Genomic DNA, 20,961 nt, shown 5'->3' with positions numbered 1-20,961 from the left:
GACCAGTTCCACCACAGAACACATCAGATGCCTCCTTCTTTAAAGACCACAATTTCCCCTCCCATGTGGTTGAAGATGCCCTCCAGCTCATCTCATCCGTGTCTCGCACCTCCGCCATCACACCCCACCCCTCCAACTGCAACAAGGACAGAAACCCCCTGGTACTCACCTTCCACCCCACGAACCTCCACATAAATTACATCATTAGCCAACAATTCCTCCACCTCCAAACAGACCCCATCACCAGACATATATTTTCCGTCCTCACCCTTATCCACTTTCCGTAAAGAGTGTTCTCTCCGTGACTACCTGGTCAGGTCCACACCCCCAAACAACCCACCCTCCCCTCCTAGCACCTTCCCCTGTCACCGCAGGAATAGCAAAACCTGCGCCAACACCTCCCCCCCCCCTCACTTTTGTCCAAGACACCAAAAGAGCCTTCCACATCCATCAAGGTTTCACCTGCACTTCCACACATGTCATTTATTGTATCCATTGCTCCCGATGTGGTCTACTCTACACTGGGCAGACTGGATGCTTTCTCTCAGAGCGCTTCAGAGAACGTTTCCAGGATACCCGCACCAATCAACCCCACCACCCCATGGCCGAACATTTCAACTCCCCTTCCCACTCTGCTGAGGATATGCAGGTCCTGGGCCTCCTCCATCGCCACTCCCTCACCATCCAACGCCTGGAAGAAGAACGCCTCATCTTCTGCCTTAGGACCCTCCAACCCCATGGCATCAATGTGGACTTCACCAGTTTCCTCATTTCCTCTCCCCCGCCACCTTACCTCCATTCCAACCTTCCAGCTCAGCACCATCTTCATGACCTGTCCCACCTGTCAATCTTCCTTCCCACCTATCCACTCCACCCTTCCCTCCGACCCGATCACCTTTACCCCCACCTCCATCCACTTATTGCATTCTCAGCTACCTTCTTCCCAGTCCTATCCCCCCAGTTCCCATTTATGTCTCCAGCCCTGAGGCTCCCAGCCTCATTCCTGATTAAGGGCTTTTGCCCGAAACATCAATTTTCCTGCTCCTCGGATGCTGCCTGACTTGCAGTGCTTTTCCAGCACCCTCTATTTTTGACTCTAATGCATCTAACATTACAGGCAATTTAGCATTACCAATTCACCTGACCTGCACATCTTTAGATTGTGGGAGGAAACCAGAGCACCCAGAGGAAACTCACGCAGACACAGGGAGAAATTGCAAACTCCACACAGACAGTCACCCAAAGCTGGAATCGAACCTGGATCCCAGGTGCTGTGAGGCAGCAATAAATCCTAGTCCCCTCATTGAGTCGGCATGGAAACAGACCATTCGGTCCAACCAGTCCATGCCGAACAGAATTCCAAATTAAACTATTCCTACCTGCCTGCCCCGGCCCTATCCCTCCAAATCTTTCCTATTTATGTATTTACCCAAATGTCTTTTAAATGTTGTAATTGTCCCCATCTCCATGACTTCCTAAGGAAGTGCATTCCACACCAGAACCATCCTCTGTGTGAAAAAGTTGCCTCCCATGTCTTTTTAAAATCTCTCTCCTCTCACCTTAAAATGTGATCACTAGTCTTGAGATTCCCTATCCTTTGGAAAAGACAACTTCCATTAGGTCTATCCATACTCCTTATTATGTTATAAACTTCAATAAGGTCTTTCATGACAGCCTTGCAATTGCTTCCTTTGTCAAGTATTTTTCTAAATCCCTTCTGAAAGCTATTATCCAATTTCCTTCCACACCCTTTCAAACATTTGTATTGTAGATCAATCATAACTCACTGTGTCAAAATAAATGATGTTTATGTAATGAACTACAATTAATCTGGCTTCTCTGGTTATCAACTCTCATCGAGCATAGAAAAGTACAGGCCCTTTGGCCCTCGACATTGCGCCGACCTGTGAAACCAATCTGAAGTCCATCTAACTTACACTATTCCATTCTCATCCATATGTTTATCCAATGACCATTCCTGTCACTGGAAACATTTTAGCCTGATTTACTCATTAAGAATCTTCCTGATTTTAAAGCCCTCTGTCAGTGTAATGTAGAGATCGTGACCAAAGTGAAATTATGAGGGTGAGGTCAAAATTGTTGCATGGGTTAAATGGGATGAAATCTTATTGAGAACACACACACACACACACACCAGAGAGACAGCTGTTTGTAAAATATGTAGAGATCTGTAAAAAAAGCTAATGACACAGCCAAGCATTCTATGTGACACTCTGAAGTGCTAACCTTATGCACTTACACATTATTCATATCTCATGACAATGTGCTTACCCACTAACCTCACACTTACAATCAACCTCATCTCACCGAGGGCATGCTGCTTCACATGTGAATACCAGTAGCCATCAGACAAAGGTAGGCCATTCAGCCTATTGAGTATGTTCCACCATTCAGTGAGGTGGATGATCTGATCATCCTTGATACTACTTTCCCACTTTTTTCCATTACTCTTGATTTCCCCATAAAAAACAACTATCTCACCATAGTATATACTCAATGACCCCGGCCTCAACACCCCTCTGTAGAATTCAACAGATTCACTCATCTGCCAGAGAATGAAATCCGCCTCACTTCTTAAATGTGCAACCCCTCACTCTGGGTTAATGCCCTCTGCTTCCAGACTCTCCCAAAAGGGGAAACAACCTCTCCACATCTCTTCTGTCAAGTCCTCTAAGAATGTTTATGTTTCGAGAAGGTCACCTTACGTTCTTCGATACTCTACAGTACAGGCCCAAACTGATCATGCTGTCCTCATGGAACCCTCTGAGGTTGTCAGGGCATTTGAGAGGTCAACTTCAACCTCATATACACTCTACAATATTGGTTATATTTGTTTGATTTATCAATAAAGATTCTTAACCATTCAACTTTCTAATTATTTTTGTTTCTGTTTCACTCTCCAGGTATCCCTGACAATGACATCAGTGGCTGTAAGTTGTAAATATGACTTGGATCTCAAGCTCATTTCCGTATCAGGAACAAACTGATGCCCTCAAACTTCCCACATCCCTTACTGACTGAGAAATAGGTGGAGGATTGGAGAGGGTGTGATTGTGTAAGAAGTATAGGAGTGAGCAGGGAGTGACTGTATCACAGTTGTAGGAGTGAATAGGAAGTGACTGTGTAAGAGGCATAGAAGTGAACAGGGAGTGACTCTGCACAGGTGTAACAGACTTCTCCGAACACAGGAATAGTGCCTGAGGACTTGAGAATTGCAAATGTGACATCACTATAGAGTCCTAGAGTCATACAGCATGGAAACAGACTCTGCACTTCAAGTCATCCATACTGACAAGACTTAGTACCAATCTGACTTAGTCCCATTTGCCAACATTTGGCTCATATCCCTCTAAACTCTTCCTATTCATACCCCCATGCAGATTGTAAATGTACCCACCTCCACCACTTCCTCTGGTACCTTGTTCCAGACATGCACCATCCTTTGCATTAAAAAGTTACGTCTCAAGTCCTTTTATAAATCTTTCTCTTCTACCTTAAACCTATCCCCGCTAGTTCTGCACATGTCAATGCTAGGAAAAGAACTTTAGCTATTCACTCTATCCATGCCCCTCATGATTTTGTAATCTCTTTATGGTCATCGCTCAGTCTCCGATACTCCAGGGAAAAAAATCCCCAGTTTATATTCAGCCTCTTTCTGTAACTCAAACCCTCAAGTCAAGGCAACATCCTTGTTAATCAAAGTTTTGGGAGAAGATTTGTAGCTCAGATGCTCGTTGTTGTGGTTCTGTTCGCTGAGCTGGGAATTTGTGTTGCAGATGTTTCATTTGTCTAGGTGACATCCTCAGTGCTTGGGAGCCTCCTGTGAAGCACTTCTGTGATGTTTCCACTGGCATTTATCGTGGTTTGTCTCTGCTGCTTCCGGTTGTCAGTATATTGGGTCCAGGTCGATGTGTTTGTTGATAGAATCTGTGGATGAGTGCCATGCCTCTAGGAATTCCCTGGCTGTTCTCTGTTTGGCTTGTCCTATAATAGTAGTGTTGTCCCAGTCAAAATAACAGACAGCTAATGATCCGTATCCATGAACACCAACTAGCCACGAAATGACATACCAGCTATCCTGAGTAGCCACACAAGCAGATGAAAAGCAACATGAGTTTGACTGGGACAACACTACTGTTATAGGACAAGCCAAACAGAGAACAGCCAGGGAATTCCTAGAGCATGGAACTCATCCACAGATTCAATCAATAAGCACATCGACCTGGATCCAATACACCGGCCACTGCAGCAGACAGCTGGAACCGACAACCAGAAGCGGCAGAGACAAACCACTATAAATGCCGGAGGAAACATCACAGAAGCACCTCACAGGAGACTTACAAGCACTGAGGATGTCACCTAGACAAGGGACGAAACGTCTGCAACACAAATTCCCAGCTCGGCGAACAGAACCACAACATCCTTGTTAATCTTTCCTGCACCTTCTCAAGTTTAACAACATCTTTGCAACAGAATTGAACACAGTATTCTAAATATGGCCTAAACAATGTTCTGCACAATTGAAACATGACATCTGAACCCCTACACTCATTGTTCTGACCACCCTGTCTACCTGTGGCACTACATTCAGGGAACCATGCACCCAAGGTCTGATTGTTGTTTAAGAAAGAGGCAAAGGTTAACCTAGGATACTACAGAGCAGTCAGCTTGGCATCCGTAATGGGAAAACTGATGGATGTTATAATACAGGATAAGATAAATATACAGTTCAAGAAAAATCTGTTAATAGTAGACAGTCAACATTGCTTTGTCAAGTGCAGGTCATGTGAGACAAATTTAGATGAGTTATTTGGTAAGGTGACACAGGTCGTGGATGAAGCTAGTGCTGTGGATGTTGTACATTTGGATTTACAGAAAGAATTTGATACATGCTATTTGGCAGGTTGATAAGCAAGTTGGAAATGTTTAGGATTGATGGGTCATTGACAACATGGATTAGAAGTTAGCTAAATGATGGGAATCCATGTAGCTTTAGCTGGGCATTTCTCAGATTGGAGACAGATTGAAAGTGATGTTCTCCAGGGACCCAGGTTGAGACCCTTCCTTAATCTGATTTTATGATAAGTTTATAAATGGGGGTTGAGGGCAAAATCTTTAAATTTGCAGATGAAGCTAAGTGAGGGAGCATAGTGAGAATGACACTGGGCGACTTCAAAAAAACATTGACAAATTGTCCAAATGTGCAGACACCCAGCAGATGAAATTCAATGCAGACAAAATGCGAGATAATACATTTTGATAGAAGAAACATTTAGAGAAAATACACGCTCAATGGTATAACTTTGAGGGAAGTACAGGAGTAGAAAGACTCACGTGCATATTCTCTGAAGGTGACCAGTCAAGCTGAAACAGTTAAGAAGTTTTATTGAGTCATAGTGATACTTTATAAGTAGAAGCATAGTGATACTACAGTTCCACAAATCATTGGTCAGACCATATTTTCAGTATTGTGTTCAGTTCTGGGCACTGCAAAGGAGTGACTACAAAGGAGATTTACTAGAATGACAGCACGAGTGAGGAATTTTGATACAAGAAAAGATTAGAGAAATCAAATGTATTTGCCTTGGAGCAAAGAAGACTAAGAGGTGACCTTATTGAGGTGTTCAGAATTTTGAACAATTTTGTCAGAGTAAAGAAGGATATTCTGTTTCCACTAATTGGTATGTCAGGGACTCGGGGTCACAATTTCAACATCGTCAGCAAGATAGCCAGGAGTGAGATATGGAGGAATTTCTTTACTCAGAGTTGTGAGATTTGGAAAGCACTGTCGAGTATGTGGTGCTGACAAAGCACAGCCAGTCAGGCAGCATCTAAGGAGCAGGAGAATCGACATTTCAGGCATAAGCTCTTCATCAGGAAGGTGTCCAAAACATCGATCCTCCTGGTCCTCGGATGCTGCCTGACTGGCTGTGCTTTTTTAGCACCACACTGTCTACTCTAATCTTCAGCATTTGCAGTCCTCACTTTCTCCCTTTGGAGAGCACTGCCTGGGAAAGTGACGGAGGTGGATTCCACAAGACAACTGGATATATAATGGATTTAGAGGATTACAGAGATAGGACTGGAGAGTAGGTCGAGATGGATAGCTCTTTTGGCAGTCAGTATAGACACAATGGGTTTAATGGCCTCCTGTCCTGCAAAATTCTCTGATTCTAGGTGTAAGAGTGAAGAGGAAGTGACTCTGTAACAGGCGTAGAGGCGAACAGGGAGTGACACTGTGACAAATGTACAGGTGAACAGAGATTGACTGTGTGACATAGAGCATAGAGATGTACAACACAGAAACAGATCCTATGGTCTAACACATCCACGCTGACCATGTATCCTAACCTAATCTAATCCCATCTGCCAGCATTTGGCCCATGTGCCTCCAACCTCTTCTTGTTCATATAACCAACTAGATGAATTTTAAATGTTGTAATTGTACCAGGCTCCACCACTTCCTCTGGCAACTCATTCCATACATACATCATTCTCTGCATGAAGAAGTTGCCCCTTAGGTCCCTTTTAAATCTTTTCCCTCTAACTCTAAACTTATGCCCTCTATTCCTGGAGTTCCCTGTCACAAAGAAAAGTGTCTATTTGTCCGATCCATGCCTCTACAAGGTCATCCCTCAGCCTCCGATGCTCCGGGGAAAACAGCACCAGCCTACTAACCCTTCAACCCTGACAACATCATTACTTTACCATTAAGTGTATTAGTTCTGCCCTGGTTTTCCTTTCCAAACTACAGCACCTCACTTTTGTCCAAATAAAACACCATTTCCTACTCCTCAGCCCATTGGCCCATTTGATCAAGATCCTTGGTACTCTGAGGTAACCTTCTTCACCGTCCACTACACCTCCAATTTTGGGTACAGGCATAAACAGGGAGTGATTATGTCACAGGTATAGGGGTGGACAGGGATTGTGATGAACCGAAGAAGCTTAATAGACACTGGGATCAGAAATCTCTTTATTTGATGTATCTCAATCATAGCATCACTATAGTATGGAAACAGGCTATTTGGCCCAACAAGTCCACTCGAACCCTCCAAAGAGTAAACCACGCAGACCCATTCCCTTATTCTATTTTCTATGTTTACCCTAACCAATGCATCTAACCCACACATTCCTGAGCAACTGGACACTTTAGCATGGTGAATTCATTTAACCCCCATGCAGATATAGGGGGAGAATGTGCAAACTCCGCACAGACACTTGTCTGAGGCTGGAATCAAATCCAGGACTGTGGTACTGTGAGGCAGCACTACTAACCACTGAGCCACCAGACCACCCTGTATCTGATGTAATTTCTTCGAGTAATGGAGCAGTGAATTTGTGATATATGATGTATGTCTCTGCTCAGAAGAAAGGGCTTCTTAACCATTGTAGTGAGAACAGTGAAAATGAAGTAGGGGGAGTTGTTGTAGAAAGTCTGACACCAGGACCAAAAGGAATCTGTTACAATCCCAGCTTCAGGGCTGCAAAATTGATCAATTCTACCTGTTCACATTTTTTCCAAGGGTTTTCCAGGCTTCACCTGTTTGCAACCATCCATCACTTCAACAATCAAACCAACACCCCAGCTGAGAATGACCGATAACACTCCACACTGACAGAGTGACCATAGCTCCCCACACTAGCCTTGATTCCCCAATACTGATTGGAGTGACTATAACTCTCCACTTAGACCCAAAGTGACCATAACTCCACACACTGACCATGAAGGAGCCACAATAACTGAGGATGGCTCTAACTTCACATACTGACAGAGAACAATTATAGCTACAAATGACCTTAACTCATCACACCGACAAAGTGTACGACATGGGATCAGAAATACATCTAGAAACTGTGTGGCCTGGCCACAAAACCTTTGAATTCCCTCCTTCACCTTCACAATCTCTTCACCTGCTTCAGCTGCTCAAAGAAATTCTTTCAAATTTCACTCTTTCACTGAGTTTTGATCATCTGCCCTATATTGCCACTGACTCCTCAGTGTCAAGTTTGATTAATTGATTGATTGATCATTGCCTGTTTTTCTGTGCCTGTGTTTGTCTGTGTGAGCACATCTTTGTCCTTGTGTCTGTAAGCGAATATGTCTGTCCATGAGTGTGTCTGTCTATCTTGTGTGTTTGGGTATGCCTGTCTCTGTGAGAGATGCTGTACTGAGGTCAGGCATTGTTCTCCATCTGTGACTGATATTGCTGATTTCTCCTGATACATGCAGCAGACCCAAAGCTGACTCACACAAGGCCAAGTATTTCATCACTTGAGGGCACCAATTCAGAGCAAGGTAAGATCTCCCAAAAATTTGATTGAGTTTTCAGAAGAAATAGAATGCTTTCAAACATCCAGTTTGTACCTCAGCTTCTTCAAACCCAGGTTTTTTTGGTCACCAATCTTATTGTCTCCTTGCAGTAGCTGTCTGTCTGACCTGTCCTCAGAATCTTCACTCTGTTTAGTCATGAGTCCACCAAGTAGTAATTCATCAAACGTAATTGGAAAGTCCAAACGCGTTCTATCTACCAACATTTTCCACATATAGTGCACATTTTCTTCTGAAACATTTGCTTTAAAGGTAGTGCATGTATGATACATGACAACAAATCAAACGAGGATTTCTTTCAGCTGGTGGGCAGTGCCATAATTCAATCTAGAAATATTGGCAAAGTTCTATCATTTTCCGATAAAGCAGTTGGCCCAGTGAGCTTCCTGGCACCCAGTCCATCATGATTCAAAACAGCAATCCTCAGCCCATCGCAGCATTAATTATGCAATTGTACATTTGGGCACTTTTCTCTGTAAATCGCACAGCCAGAGAGGGTGGAAATGCTCATCATTGTGCATAACCTTTGGCTTCCCCTACTCCATGCTATATTTAAAGCCCAACAACAACACCACTTCCGAGACTGCAAGTCAGGAGCTATACCCCTTGCACTGGGGTATTGCAATTTCAATCTTTGACTATTGGCCCAGAGGAAGGGAAAGTTTGTCTGACTGCTTCATGGTCAATGGTGATGGTAGCTGGAATAGCCAAGGTCTTTTCCCCAGGGCACGGTTTTAAGGTGAGAGGGAAAAGATTCAAGGGGGACTTTGAGTGGCAACTTTTTCAGACAGATGGTAGTACATTTATGGAATGAGCAGCTAGAAGAAGTGGTAGTGGCAGGTAATTACGACATTTGAAAGACATTGGATAGACACATGGTTAGGAAGGGTTTAGAGGGATATGAGCCAAGTGCAGCAAATGGGATGGTTCCAGTTTAGGAAATGTGGTTGGAATGGATAAATTGAGATGAAGGGTCTGTTACATGACTTTGTGACTCTATGACTCTAAGGCATGGAGGGAGAAGGAACCTGTCCTTTTCCCAGGCCACCACCACAAAGATCCACTCCTATATCCACAACCTGCCTCATACTTGCCAACACTGCCTCTGCCTTTGCATTTCCAAGTCACCAATGCTCACCCAGACTGCAGCTCTCAGTACTGTACTGCTATGTTATCATCATGTTAATGCAACAGCTCACTTTACCTCATCCTCCAGAATGACTTATTCTTCATGCACTTCCCACTCACTCACTGAAAACCACTGATTGGCCCTCTCCTGCACTGACACCACCACAAATGTTTCATCTCACTTGCATCATAAACATTTCCTTCCATTGTCTCATTGCCTGAATAAACTGTCTCATGGTACCGTACAGCTAATTCTCTGTACTTCCCGGAGTACTGCCATTCATTGTGTGTTTGTGCTTTTAGTCCTGTCAAAATGCATCATCTCTTTTCTTTTCAGGATTAAATCTACAAGTCTTTTTATTTTATATAACCAGCCTATCTCTAACACACTGTCATCTAAGCCTTTCCTTAGGAGTCCTGAAGAAGGGTTACACCTGAAACTAATAAACTTCTCCTGATGCTGCCTGGCTTGCTGTGTTCTTCCAGCCTCCTGCTTATCTACAATGGTACCACATTAGATGTCCTCCAGTTCTGTGGTGTCTCTCCTGTGTCCCGAGAGGATCTGAAATCTAATATAATTCTTCCCTTGCCTCCCACAGCAGCCTGGATACATTTCATCTGGGCCTGGCAATTTATACAATCTTAAACTAGCTATAACCTCCTTCCTATCAATTGCAATTTGTTCAAGCATAGCGAGTTTTGAGAAGAACAAGCACAAATTACCGTGCAAGCACTGTAACAAACACTACATTGGACAAACAGCAAAAAACTAGCTAGCAGGATACAAAAGCTTCAACTAGCCACAAAATGACATGCTCCTCTCTCACTAGTATCCTTGCATACAGATAAGAAAGGACACCATTTCAACTGGGACAACACATCCATCCGAGGACAAGCCAAACAGAGACACACACGAAAATTCCTAAAAGCATGGCATTCCAACTGGAATTCTCATCAACAAACACGTTGATTTAGACCCCATCTACTACCCCCGAGACAAAGAACAGGAAATGACATCACCAACCAAAAGAAAGCCCAAACATGTAAATAGAAAGTAGGAATCAGCAGCAGGGTTTTGCCCAGAGGCCCATTGAAGGTGTTACCTAATAGGGTGATGAAACATCTAAAAATGTACCTTCCAGCCCAGCAAGCAAACCTGCATCCAGTTGATCAAGCATATCACAGTCCTCTTCTCTGATTTCTATATCTACATCATTCTTCTCTATCAGATGAATACAGATGTAACTATTTAAAAATCTCACCTACTCCACCCACTGTCTGGCACTTAGGTCCCTAATGGGCACTATTCTTTCCCAGGCTATTACCCAATATACTTATGAAATGCCTTTATATTTTCCTTTATATCACCCACCAAGAGTTGGAGGTGCCGCTGTTGGACTGGGGTGGGCAAAGTAAAAAAATCACACAACACCAGGTTATAGTTTTATTTGGAGGCACGGGTTTTCAGAGGGCTGCTCCATCATAAGGTGTTTTCCGCAATCACCTGACGGAGGAGTAGTGCTCCGAAAGCTAGTGTCTCAAAATAAATCTGTTGGACTAAAACCTGGTGTTTTGCCATTTTTAACATTACCCACCAATGTTTTCTCACACTCCTTCTTCACTTCCAATGTTTTGTTGTGGGTAACCTCTCCCCATTTTCTGAGCCCTCAGCATCTACAGGGATTCTCTGGAGTTTTTGGTCCCATTTTTCATCTTCACAATTGGCCCTGCACTTTCAATATTTTCTTTTTTTTGAAATACTGCCACCGGTCCAGTGTAGATTTTCCTGCAAGTTGTTGCTCCCATTTCACTTTAGCGAGATTTTCCTTTATCGTATTAAATCAGCCTCCCCTCAATTCAAAAGATTTACTTCTGGTCTATGTTTGACCATTTCCATCACGACTTTACATCATAATGAGTTATGGTCACTATCTCCAAAATGCTCCCCTGCAGACACTTCTACAGTTGGCTACCTCAGAGTCCTAGGTTCAATCCCAGCCTAGGGTGACTGGCTGTGTGGAGTTTGCACATTCTCCCCTTGTCTGTGTGGGTTTACTCTGGGTACTCTGGTTTCCTCCCACATTCCAAAGATATGCAGGCCAGGTGAATTGGCTATGCTATATTGTCCATAGTTGTTAGGTGCATTCGTCAGAAGGGGTTGAGCTACTCTTTGGAGGGTCGGTGTCGACTTGTTGGGCCGAAGGGCCTGTTTCCACACTGTAGGGAATCTAACCTAAAACTTACGTTCAGCGTTAACGCATCTCTTATCGGCCTTTCAACATGTAGGCGTTGAAGAAAAACACTCCTGGACGTATTTTAAGAATTCCATCTTTTTCCAACCTTTGTCAATCCACTTCTTCCTGACCTTTCTCTTATTTGCTGGAGTTTACTGCTTATTCTTTATTATATTCACCAGTGTGTGTTCTCTTCTCGTTAATAAAAATCTTGCTGTAAAATTGTAAGTCTTTAATGTGGGCAAATTTTCAACGGCCTGACCTGATTGTGTATTTTTTTTTGTTTCCTCTCTCGCAGGGGGAGTGTGCGATAACTTGCTAACACGGTGTGAGAACGGAGGTGTGTGTGAGGAGAACGGGAGGTGCCGGTGCCCCGCTCCCTACACCGGGCTGCTGTGTGAGAAAGTCCAGTGCAGGAAGGGGGCGGAAGGCTGCGTCTCCCAAGCGGCCTGGGAGCCCTCCTTGCACCGGGCTCTGCTCTGGCTGACCGCGCTGCTCACCGCCGCCCACGGCCGCCCGCTGCTCTGAGCCGCTTCCAGCGCCACCGGAAAGCTGAGGAGAGCGGCAGGACAGATGCAGCGTTTCACACTGCGGCGCCGTTCAAACACGCTCCAACCCCCTCCTCTCCCCGCCCATCCCCCAACCCCTCCCCGCCCCTCTCCAGGGAAAGAAAAACTGCAGCTGAGGTCTGAGCCCGCCCAGTCACCCAGGCTAACCGAGGTGCCGGTGTTGGAGTGGGGTGTACAAAGTTAAAAAATCACACAACACCAAGTGATAGTCCAACAGGTTTATTTGGATCATAGAAAGGAATGGACAGTCAGTGGGGAATTTGGACTCTGTGTCTCCTCACGGGATTCGGGCAGCATCCTCTCTCTTGTCAGCCGATTATTCCAGGTTTGTAGTTTGGGACAAAGAAAAAAGAACCGAGATTTGGCCACCTCAGGACATTTGCAAAGTGCACTTGTCGACATTGAAAGACCTTTGGAACAAGCAGCAAAAATGTGACAATGACCAGATAACCTGCTTTGTGTTGTTGTTTGAAGCATAGATATTGCTCAGAATGTCTGGGGTGAAGTCCCCAATTCATTGTTGACAGAGTGGCAATAGTTGACATCCAGTCTAGAGGGCTTCAATGTCTCGTCTGAAAACAAAAGATCACGTGATGCAGCACTCATTGCTTTCAACAGTCTTGCCTCTCTCTATCTATCTCTTTCCCTCCCCCTTGCTCCAACTATTGCTCTTCCTTCTCCCTGTCTCACTAATACCTTGTCTTTCCCTTGCTGTGGACAATGCCTGCCTGGAAACCCAAGGAGAAGGATAGTGTTTGGGAAGAATCTGCTCAGGGCTTCTGCAGTACTTGGAGGCTTTTCCCATGGGGGTGAAAGAGGGAGGTGTCTGGCCAAGTTTCAAATTCTAGGAGGCCACGAAAGGTTTTTTTCCTACAGTTTCACCTGGCGGGTAAGAATTTGTTGACCATCTCGCTTTCCATACTTCTGAACAGCAGAAGTTTGTGTGAGTGCTGGGGCAAACAGCATTAATGAATCATTGCTATTCATGGGATCCTGGTTTGTTCAATCTGGCTGCAATGTTTCCCACATTATAACAGCGACTACACTTGTTAAGTATTTAATGGCTTGTGAACCACTTCTCCATCCGCCGTCGCGTTGCGCTGAGTTTATTTTCCACTGAGGGTTTAAAGCTTTCACTGCAATAAATAGAAAAAAAACATTGATCTGAAAATATTCCAGTCGATTGTGACTTAGACAGGGACATTAATCATCATTTATTTCTTGCTCAAGAGCATCTCCTCCTTACCTGTTGTTGGAACTCCTGTCAAATATTTTCTGGTTTCAAAGAATTACCATCAAAACTCATTTATCTGATACTTCGGATGATTACATTTTGTAAAATCACTCAGCAGATTCTGAGACTCTCCGCCAAGCACCTTTATCACAATTTAACCTTCCACACTTGTTTAAAAGATTCGTTTAAGATTTATTAGACAGATTTAGCATTTGGTTACTGCTCAGAACAAATGATTTTCCATTTCGAGTGCAATAACCCACATTGACTGGGACTGGAAGTCATTGTTTGTGGGAAATTATTTCTCTTTGGTTGTTGGATTTGAAAGTCTGCGTGTATTTAGTGGGTTTACATAACAGGGTTTGAAGTCTCCAAACGCAGAAGCACATTCTATTCACTCAACACTCTGTCTTTGGCTCTCAGTCCAGCAATACCTTAATTTTGAAATGCTCGTTCAAGAGTACAGAATCCTCTTCACCAATCTGCTGCTGTGTCTTTGTAAACTACTCTAGCCCCTAAAACCCTCCCTATTCCTCGAAACAAGTGGTACATATTGGTACCAATGATATAGCCAGGAAAGGGATTCAGGATCAGAAAATGACTACAGAGAGTTAAGTTGGAAACTGAAGAGCTGGATGAGTAGAGTAGTGATCTCAGGTTTACTACCAGTGCCACAAGATAGTGAGATGAGGAACAGTCAGCGAATGCAGCTTAACACGTGGCTGCTAGGCTGGTGCAGGAGGGAGGGCTTCAGATACCTAGACCATTGGGATACCTTCTGGGGAAGGTGGAACCTGTACATGAAGGATGGGTTGCACCTGAACTTAAGGGGCCTAAATGTCCTGGGTGGGAGATTAGCTCATGTGATTCGGGAGTGTTTAAACTAGTTTGGCAGGGGGATGGTAATCAGAACCACATGTCAGAGAGGAGGTCAGTTGCAGATGGGGTAGTGACAGGATGTACTGAATCTATCAGGAAGGTTTTTCATGCGATGAAACAAAGGGGTTGGTTAAAGTGTGTCTGCTTTAATTCAAGGAGTATCTGAAATAAGAGTGACAAACTACAGCATGGATCAGTACTTGGGGCTACAATGTTGTGGCCATAACGGAGACGTGGGTTACACTGGGGCAGGAATAGTTGTTTGATGTTCCAGGGTTTAGAATGTTTAAAAAGAACAGGGAGGGTGGAAAAAGAGGAGGGAGTGCAGCATTGCTAATCAGAGAGTGCATTACAGGTACAGAAACAAAGGTTGTTGAGGAAGGTTTGTCTACTGAGTCAGTATGGGTGGAAGTTAGGAACAGCAAGGGAACAACCACTGCATTAGGGATTTTCTACATATCACCTAACAGCAGTGGAGAGATTGAAGATCTCATAGGCGGGCACATTCTGGAAAAATGCAGAAGTAGCAAGGTTGTTGTTATGGGTGATTTCAACTTTCCCAATGTCGACTGGAACCTCCTAAGTAGAGATGATTTGGATGGAGCTGTTTTTGTCAGGTGTGTTCAGGAGGGTTTCCTCATTCAGTATATAGACAGACTGACGAGGGGAGAGGCGATTTTGGATCTGGTGCTTGGCAATGAGCCAAGACAGGTGCCAGATCGCGCAGTGGGAAAACACTTTGGTGAAAGTGATCACAACATTTAACATAAACTTGGAGAGTGCCTCACATTTAAAATAGCCTTGGAGTTTGAAAGGAGCAGTTACCGAGGGAAGATATTTAGTTGTGGAAAAGGAAATTATGATGCTCTCAGACAATAGTTGAGAAGTACAGACTGGGAGCAATTGTTCCATGAAAGAGCACAGCAGACATGGGGAGACTATTAAAGGAGCAGTTTTGCAAGTGATGCATGAATTTGTTCCTCTGAGACAGGTAAGAAGGAGTAAGATTAAAGAACCTTGGACAACGAGAACTTTCTCGTCAAAAGGAAGAAGGCAGCTTACGTAAGGTGGAGGGAGCAAGGATCTAGCACAGCTTTAGAGGATTACAGGTTTGCTCGAAAGGAGCTCAGAATTAGACTGAGGCGAGTCAGGAGGGGACACAAAAAAGGCTTGGCAAGAAGGATTAGGGAGAACCCAAAGGCATTTTCCTCATACGTGAGGAATAAGAGAATGATCAGGGAGAAGGTAGGGCTGATCAGGGATAGTGGAGGGAACTGGTGCATGGAGTCTGATCAGATAGGGGAAGCCCTAAATGAATTTTTTGCTTCGGTTTTCACCAAGGAAAGGGAACTTGTTATAAATGAAAACTTACATGAGCAGGGATACAGTCATGAACAGATCAAGATTGATGAAGTTGATGTGCTGGAAATTTTGGAAAACATTGATTGATAAGTCCACAGGGTCATACCAGATTTATCCTAGGCTGCTCTGGGAAGTGAAAAAGGAGGTTGCTAAGCTGCTAGTGAGGATATTTGCTCCTCACTCTCCACAGGAGTCATACCGGAGGATTGGAAGGAGGTGAATGTTGTTCCTCTTTTCAAGAAGGGTAATAGGGAATTCCCTGGCAATTACAGACCAGTCAGGAGGGCTGGAGGGCTTGCTTTATGAAGAAAGATTGAATAAGCTCAGACTTTTCTCTCTGGAGAGAAGGAGGAAGAGAGGAGACCTGATCGAGGTATACAAAATAATGAGTGGAATAGATAGAGTTAATAGCCAGGGACTTTTCCCCAGGGCAGGATTGACTGGTACGAGGAGTCATAGTTGTAAGATATTAGGAGGAAGAAATAAAGCTGCCGTCAGAGGCAGGTTCTTTACGCAGAGTGTTGTGAATGAATGGAATGCGTTGCCAGTAATGGTGGAAGCAGAGTCATTGGGGACATTTAAGCAACTGCTGGACATGCACACGGGGTGCGTCGGTTAAATTACTATATTTTACATTAGGATTAAACCTCGGCATAACATCGTGAGCCAAAGGACCTGTTCTGTGCTATACTTTTCTATGTTCTATGTTCTAAGTCTAACCCTGCATCTCTCGAACCTCCTCTAGCCTCTACACCAATTCCAACTCCTTAATTTCCTCAAGACCTCCCTATCTCTGGAAATCCATCTAGCCTTTACAAGGAGGGAATTTATAATCTCCTCAAGCCCCTCCCTATTTCTCAAACCATCTCCAGCCCTATTCCCTGCATCTGCCTAATCGCCTCTAGCCTCTACACTAAACCCAACTAATTTTAACTCCTCCAGCCCCTCAAACCACCCCTCTTTCTAGCCCCTTGCAACTGCATGCCCCTCCCTAACCTTCTCTAGGCTATACTCCAGTCTCAACTCTTTAAACTCCACCAACCCCTCAAGCCCTCTATGTAAACTCCTACAGCCAATACACTGCTCCCTTATATCTTACACCTCCTCAAGCCCCTCCACCCTCCCTATATCTAACCTCCTCTATTGCCTACATCTGTTTCTGTCTCTTTAACCTTCTCTAGCCTCCCTACCCTCTCTATGTCTGTAACCTCCTTAAACCTTCCCAACCCATCACTATCTATGCAAACACGCCATATCTCCCACCCCTTAACCTCAGTAACCTCTACTTGCCCTACACTCTTTCCTAGAACTGTAATCCCCTCCAGCCTATGAATATCTCTTGATTTCTGTGAACTCTGCATCCAAATAACCCTCAGAAATTACTGTGCTTCTCAAATACTTTCGAGCATCCCCAGTTTCCATATTCCACTGTTGGGTTTCTTCAGCTGCTTAGGGCCTAGACTCTGAAATGTTGTCCCAAAATTATCTCCACTTCCTCTTCCTTTAACTCTCCCTAAAACCAGCCTATTCAATGAAACTCTTGATCAACTGACTGACCAGAACCTTTCTCAGTGTCAGTTTTAGATACTTTCAAAAGAACTGCAATGAATTTAAGAATTCTGACAGTTAATTAGTTTACAACAATCGCTGTCAGCAGCATCATGCCCCTGCCCGGACAATCTGCTTTAACAACATTGAATGAGGGATATGAATCATGTGTTCATGTTCAACTCCTTAAAAGGGATTGATAGGGCCTTGATTTATCATTCACCTGAAAAATGGTGTCTCCAGCTATGTATACTACCTCACTACCTCAACAGTGCAGCATTCCCTCAGTACTAACCATCTGACAGTGCACCACTCCATCATTGCTTTAGTTCTGTTCTCTCTTCTCTGGAACTGGAATAGAACCCATGGCTTCTCACTATCTCAGCAATGTAAATATGACCCACTCAGCCATGACTGACAGCTCCTTGGTGTACAAGTCCCATCCTTTTAATGCACTTCAGGAGCAAGTGACCAATAACCCCCTCATAGGAGGTTCATTCATGAATAATGATGAATTCAGAACTTTTCCCAGCCCTAGTGTGGCGAGTGTGTGATGGAATACTCCCCATTGCTTGGATGTGTGCAGGTGCATGTGAAAGGGACCCAACCCCCGAAATAGGTCAGACCGTTGACAAACACTTCTCACAATTTTACACATTTTCTGGCACTGATTCATGACAGTGCACTGAGGACCAGTAACCATTAAAAAATCTGAGTGCTTTGTTCAGGGAACGGATGGAGTGAATATTGTGAAGTTAATCGACAGAAGTCAGAGTTTGTTTCTGATATTCATTGCTTGTCATGACATCAAACAACAACCTTCACTGTTGACCTTTAGCAGTTTTGATGCTGACAAGTTTAACTCAATGCCTGACCTCTGTGCTCTGTTTTAAAGGCCCTTCGTGAAGCTAGCTTTTGAAATTTAAAAACGAAACCTTTCCCTATCACTGAGCTCAGAGCTCATTGTCAGTATCTTCCTGTCATTTCAGTCCCTGAGCATTTCTGACAGAAATGGCACCTCACCAGGGACAGGTCGCACTTTCATGGAAAAGATGACACAACCTTTCTCTTCACTCAAATGAACAGCAAAACATTGCAGATGCTGGAAATTGGACAGAAAGTGGGGAAAACCACTCTGCACAGCAGAGAGAAATTGAGTTCTGGTAAAACTCCAACAAGCTGGGACGTTACCTTTAGGTGGCACAGTGGCACAGTGGTTAGCACTGCTGCCTTATAGCACCAGGTTCAATTCCAGCCTTGTGTGGAGTTTGTACATTTTCTTTGTGTCTATGTGGGTTTCTTCTGGGTGCTCCGGTTTCCTCCTATTATCCAAAGATGTGCAGGTCAGGTGAAGTGACCATGCTAAATTGCCCATAGTGTAAGATGCATTAGTCAAGGGAAATGGGTCTGGGTGGGTTACTCTTTGAGGGTCGGTGTGGACTTGTTGGGCTGAAGGGTCTGCTTCCACTCTGTAGAGAATCTAATCTAATTTCCTCTTGTTATTTTCTTTGAAATACACATGGCCTGGCCAGTGTCTTGAATGTCTTCCTGAAGTCTTTGGCTTTGTTCCTGGCAGAACTCACTTTCACATCACCTACAAACTTCTTATCCATGTCCTTTACATGTAAATCTTCAAAATTAGCATTTTTGTCACAAATAGGAAGGGGCTTTAACTTCTTTCACTCCTGCAAAGCCAGCCTGACTATAATTTAAAATGTTCACTCCATCCCAAACCTAACATTATAGTCTAGATTCTACACACCCTCTGTGGCAATTTTAAAGATGGGAGGGCCCACAACATCAAGTGGGTGTCTTAACTACTAGCGTATCCACATTGAAAAGGCATCTGGATGGGTACATCAATAGAAAAGCTTTAGAAGGCTATGGGGCAAATACTGGCAAATGGGGCTCGATTAAATGAGGATATCTGATTGGCACAAATGAATTGAAACAAGGGATCTGTTTCTGTGCTCTACAACTCCATGACTCTATGACTGTATATCCCCACAGCCAGCCTCAAGTTTAGTGGGGCCATTGATGGCATTAAGCAGACCACTTGTATTTGGGAGGTTTAAGGCTCAAAGGTAGTCAGCTCAGGGCCATACCACCCCCCACCACAATCCAAGTGTCCTTTAAAACCCATTTCCAACCCCGTCACCCCCTTCACAGGGACCAGCCAACCTGGACCCAACAAGCTGACCTGAAGTATCAGTTCCACTTTTTTGGGAATAAGTCTAGCCCTAGCATTAGCCTCTGTTCCCTTCTGGTGCTGCTAGGAGCACAGAGCTAATTGTTATCTGATCAGTCAATTCCTCCTGAGAAAGTGGTGGAAGTCCCATCCTGAGCCAACCAATGCTACACTTGGCAATAAGTTGCTCTAAGGCTGACTGTCTCTCACTCAATCAGTCTTTACTTCTCTTGCTGTGACCCTCTTAGTTTCTCCTATTGCTGAGCTCCATGTTCAATGTCATCCAGGTTCCCTTGAGTACAAAGTATTCCCCTGCCATTGCTCTGTCCTAGTTTTCCAAACGAAAAAGAAAATTTCATGCTTAGTCTTTTTGTCTAATTCATTGGCATAGAATGTAAGTAACTGCAGCTCCTGCACTGATCTTTGTAGTGACATGCATTGGATCAAAGTCCTTGAACTCTCTTCCCAGTAGGAGTGGGAATTCCTACATCTTAGGGACTGCAGTTGTTGAAGAAAGCAGCTCACCAAGATGTTCATCAGGACAATTAAAGTCAGACAATAAATGCTTCCCAGGCCAGGAATGCTGACACACCATGAAAGAATGGTGAAAAACAGCTTTCCTACTCAAAACATGCCCATTTTCACCTAATCTCTGTTTTCCATCCATTAACCAATCCTCAATCCATGCTAGTATATTCGCCCACAATCCATGGGGGGAGGGGAATACACTAGCAATTATACCCCCATTTTTTTGTGTTTTATTGAATGTTTTGAAAAATCTAAATACTGAGTGTCCATTGTTTCTACTTTATCTACCCAGCCAAAGTACAACTGCAAAAGGGGTCACCATTCCCGTGAACACTCTGTTTCTCTGAATATACCAGTAAAAGATTTCAGTCTTCTCCTTCAAATCTTAACAGACCATTTAACATTTTGCAGCCCTTTCAATGTTTTTTGTTGAGCTTTACATTTCTCTGCTGAGCCCTATCTTTTAGCATGATTGAATCCCTCACTCTGCTTTGTGGCATTAGTGTAAGTTGCTGTTGTTGTTGTTGTCTTGGTGGGTTCACTGAGCCTAAATGAGGAATATTAGACTCCAGCCATGCAAGGCTGTTGGTGCATCGCTACTTATTGATGCACAAGCACCAGTGATATTGTGCAATCCTTTGTCATTTGAAATTTAAATGGCGGGGTCGGACTAGAGACCATGTCTCCCAGTAGGTGGTGATATGACTTCTTGCAGATTCATCAGTCCCTGGTAGAAATGGACACAGTATATGATGAGTGTGGGCTCACCAAACAATTTTCAAAAGGAAATCAATGAATGCTTGAGAAAATCTTTCAGTAACAGCTAATCAGTGTTTAATTTAGACTGCGAAGTCTCATATCCGGAGTCTCGTGGAGTGGGAGAGGAATTTTCCAGAGATTTTCCTGAAGGGATGAGCTTTTTTTTGCCTGCACCAAGA

The 20,961-nt window shown here is 43.9% G+C and overlaps 1 protein-coding gene across 1 annotated transcript in view; it reads left to right on the top strand.

Moving 5' to 3' along the window:
* LOC132832590 (netrin-G1-like) overlaps positions 1 to 12,243 on the top strand; it is a 65,185-nt gene extending 52,942 nt beyond the window's left edge. Inside the window, exons 4-5 of the mRNA XM_060850676.1 lie at positions 8,280 to 8,320; positions 12,020 to 12,243. Coding sequence (XP_060706659.1) covers positions 8,280 to 8,320; positions 12,020 to 12,243 — 265 coding nt within the window. The remainder of the gene's footprint in view (positions 1 to 8,279; positions 8,321 to 12,019) is intronic.
* Positions 12,244 to 20,961: the final 8,718 nt, after the last annotated feature.

The sequence above is a fragment of the Hemiscyllium ocellatum genome, chromosome 35 (genome assembly GCF_020745735.1).
Source record: "Hemiscyllium ocellatum isolate sHemOce1 chromosome 35, sHemOce1.pat.X.cur, whole genome shotgun sequence".
NCBI classification, from domain to species: Eukaryota; Metazoa; Chordata; class Chondrichthyes; order Orectolobiformes; family Hemiscylliidae; genus Hemiscyllium; species Hemiscyllium ocellatum.
The sequence above is the reverse complement of the archived record's forward strand: the minus strand, read 5'-3'. Positions and strand labels throughout refer to the sequence as shown.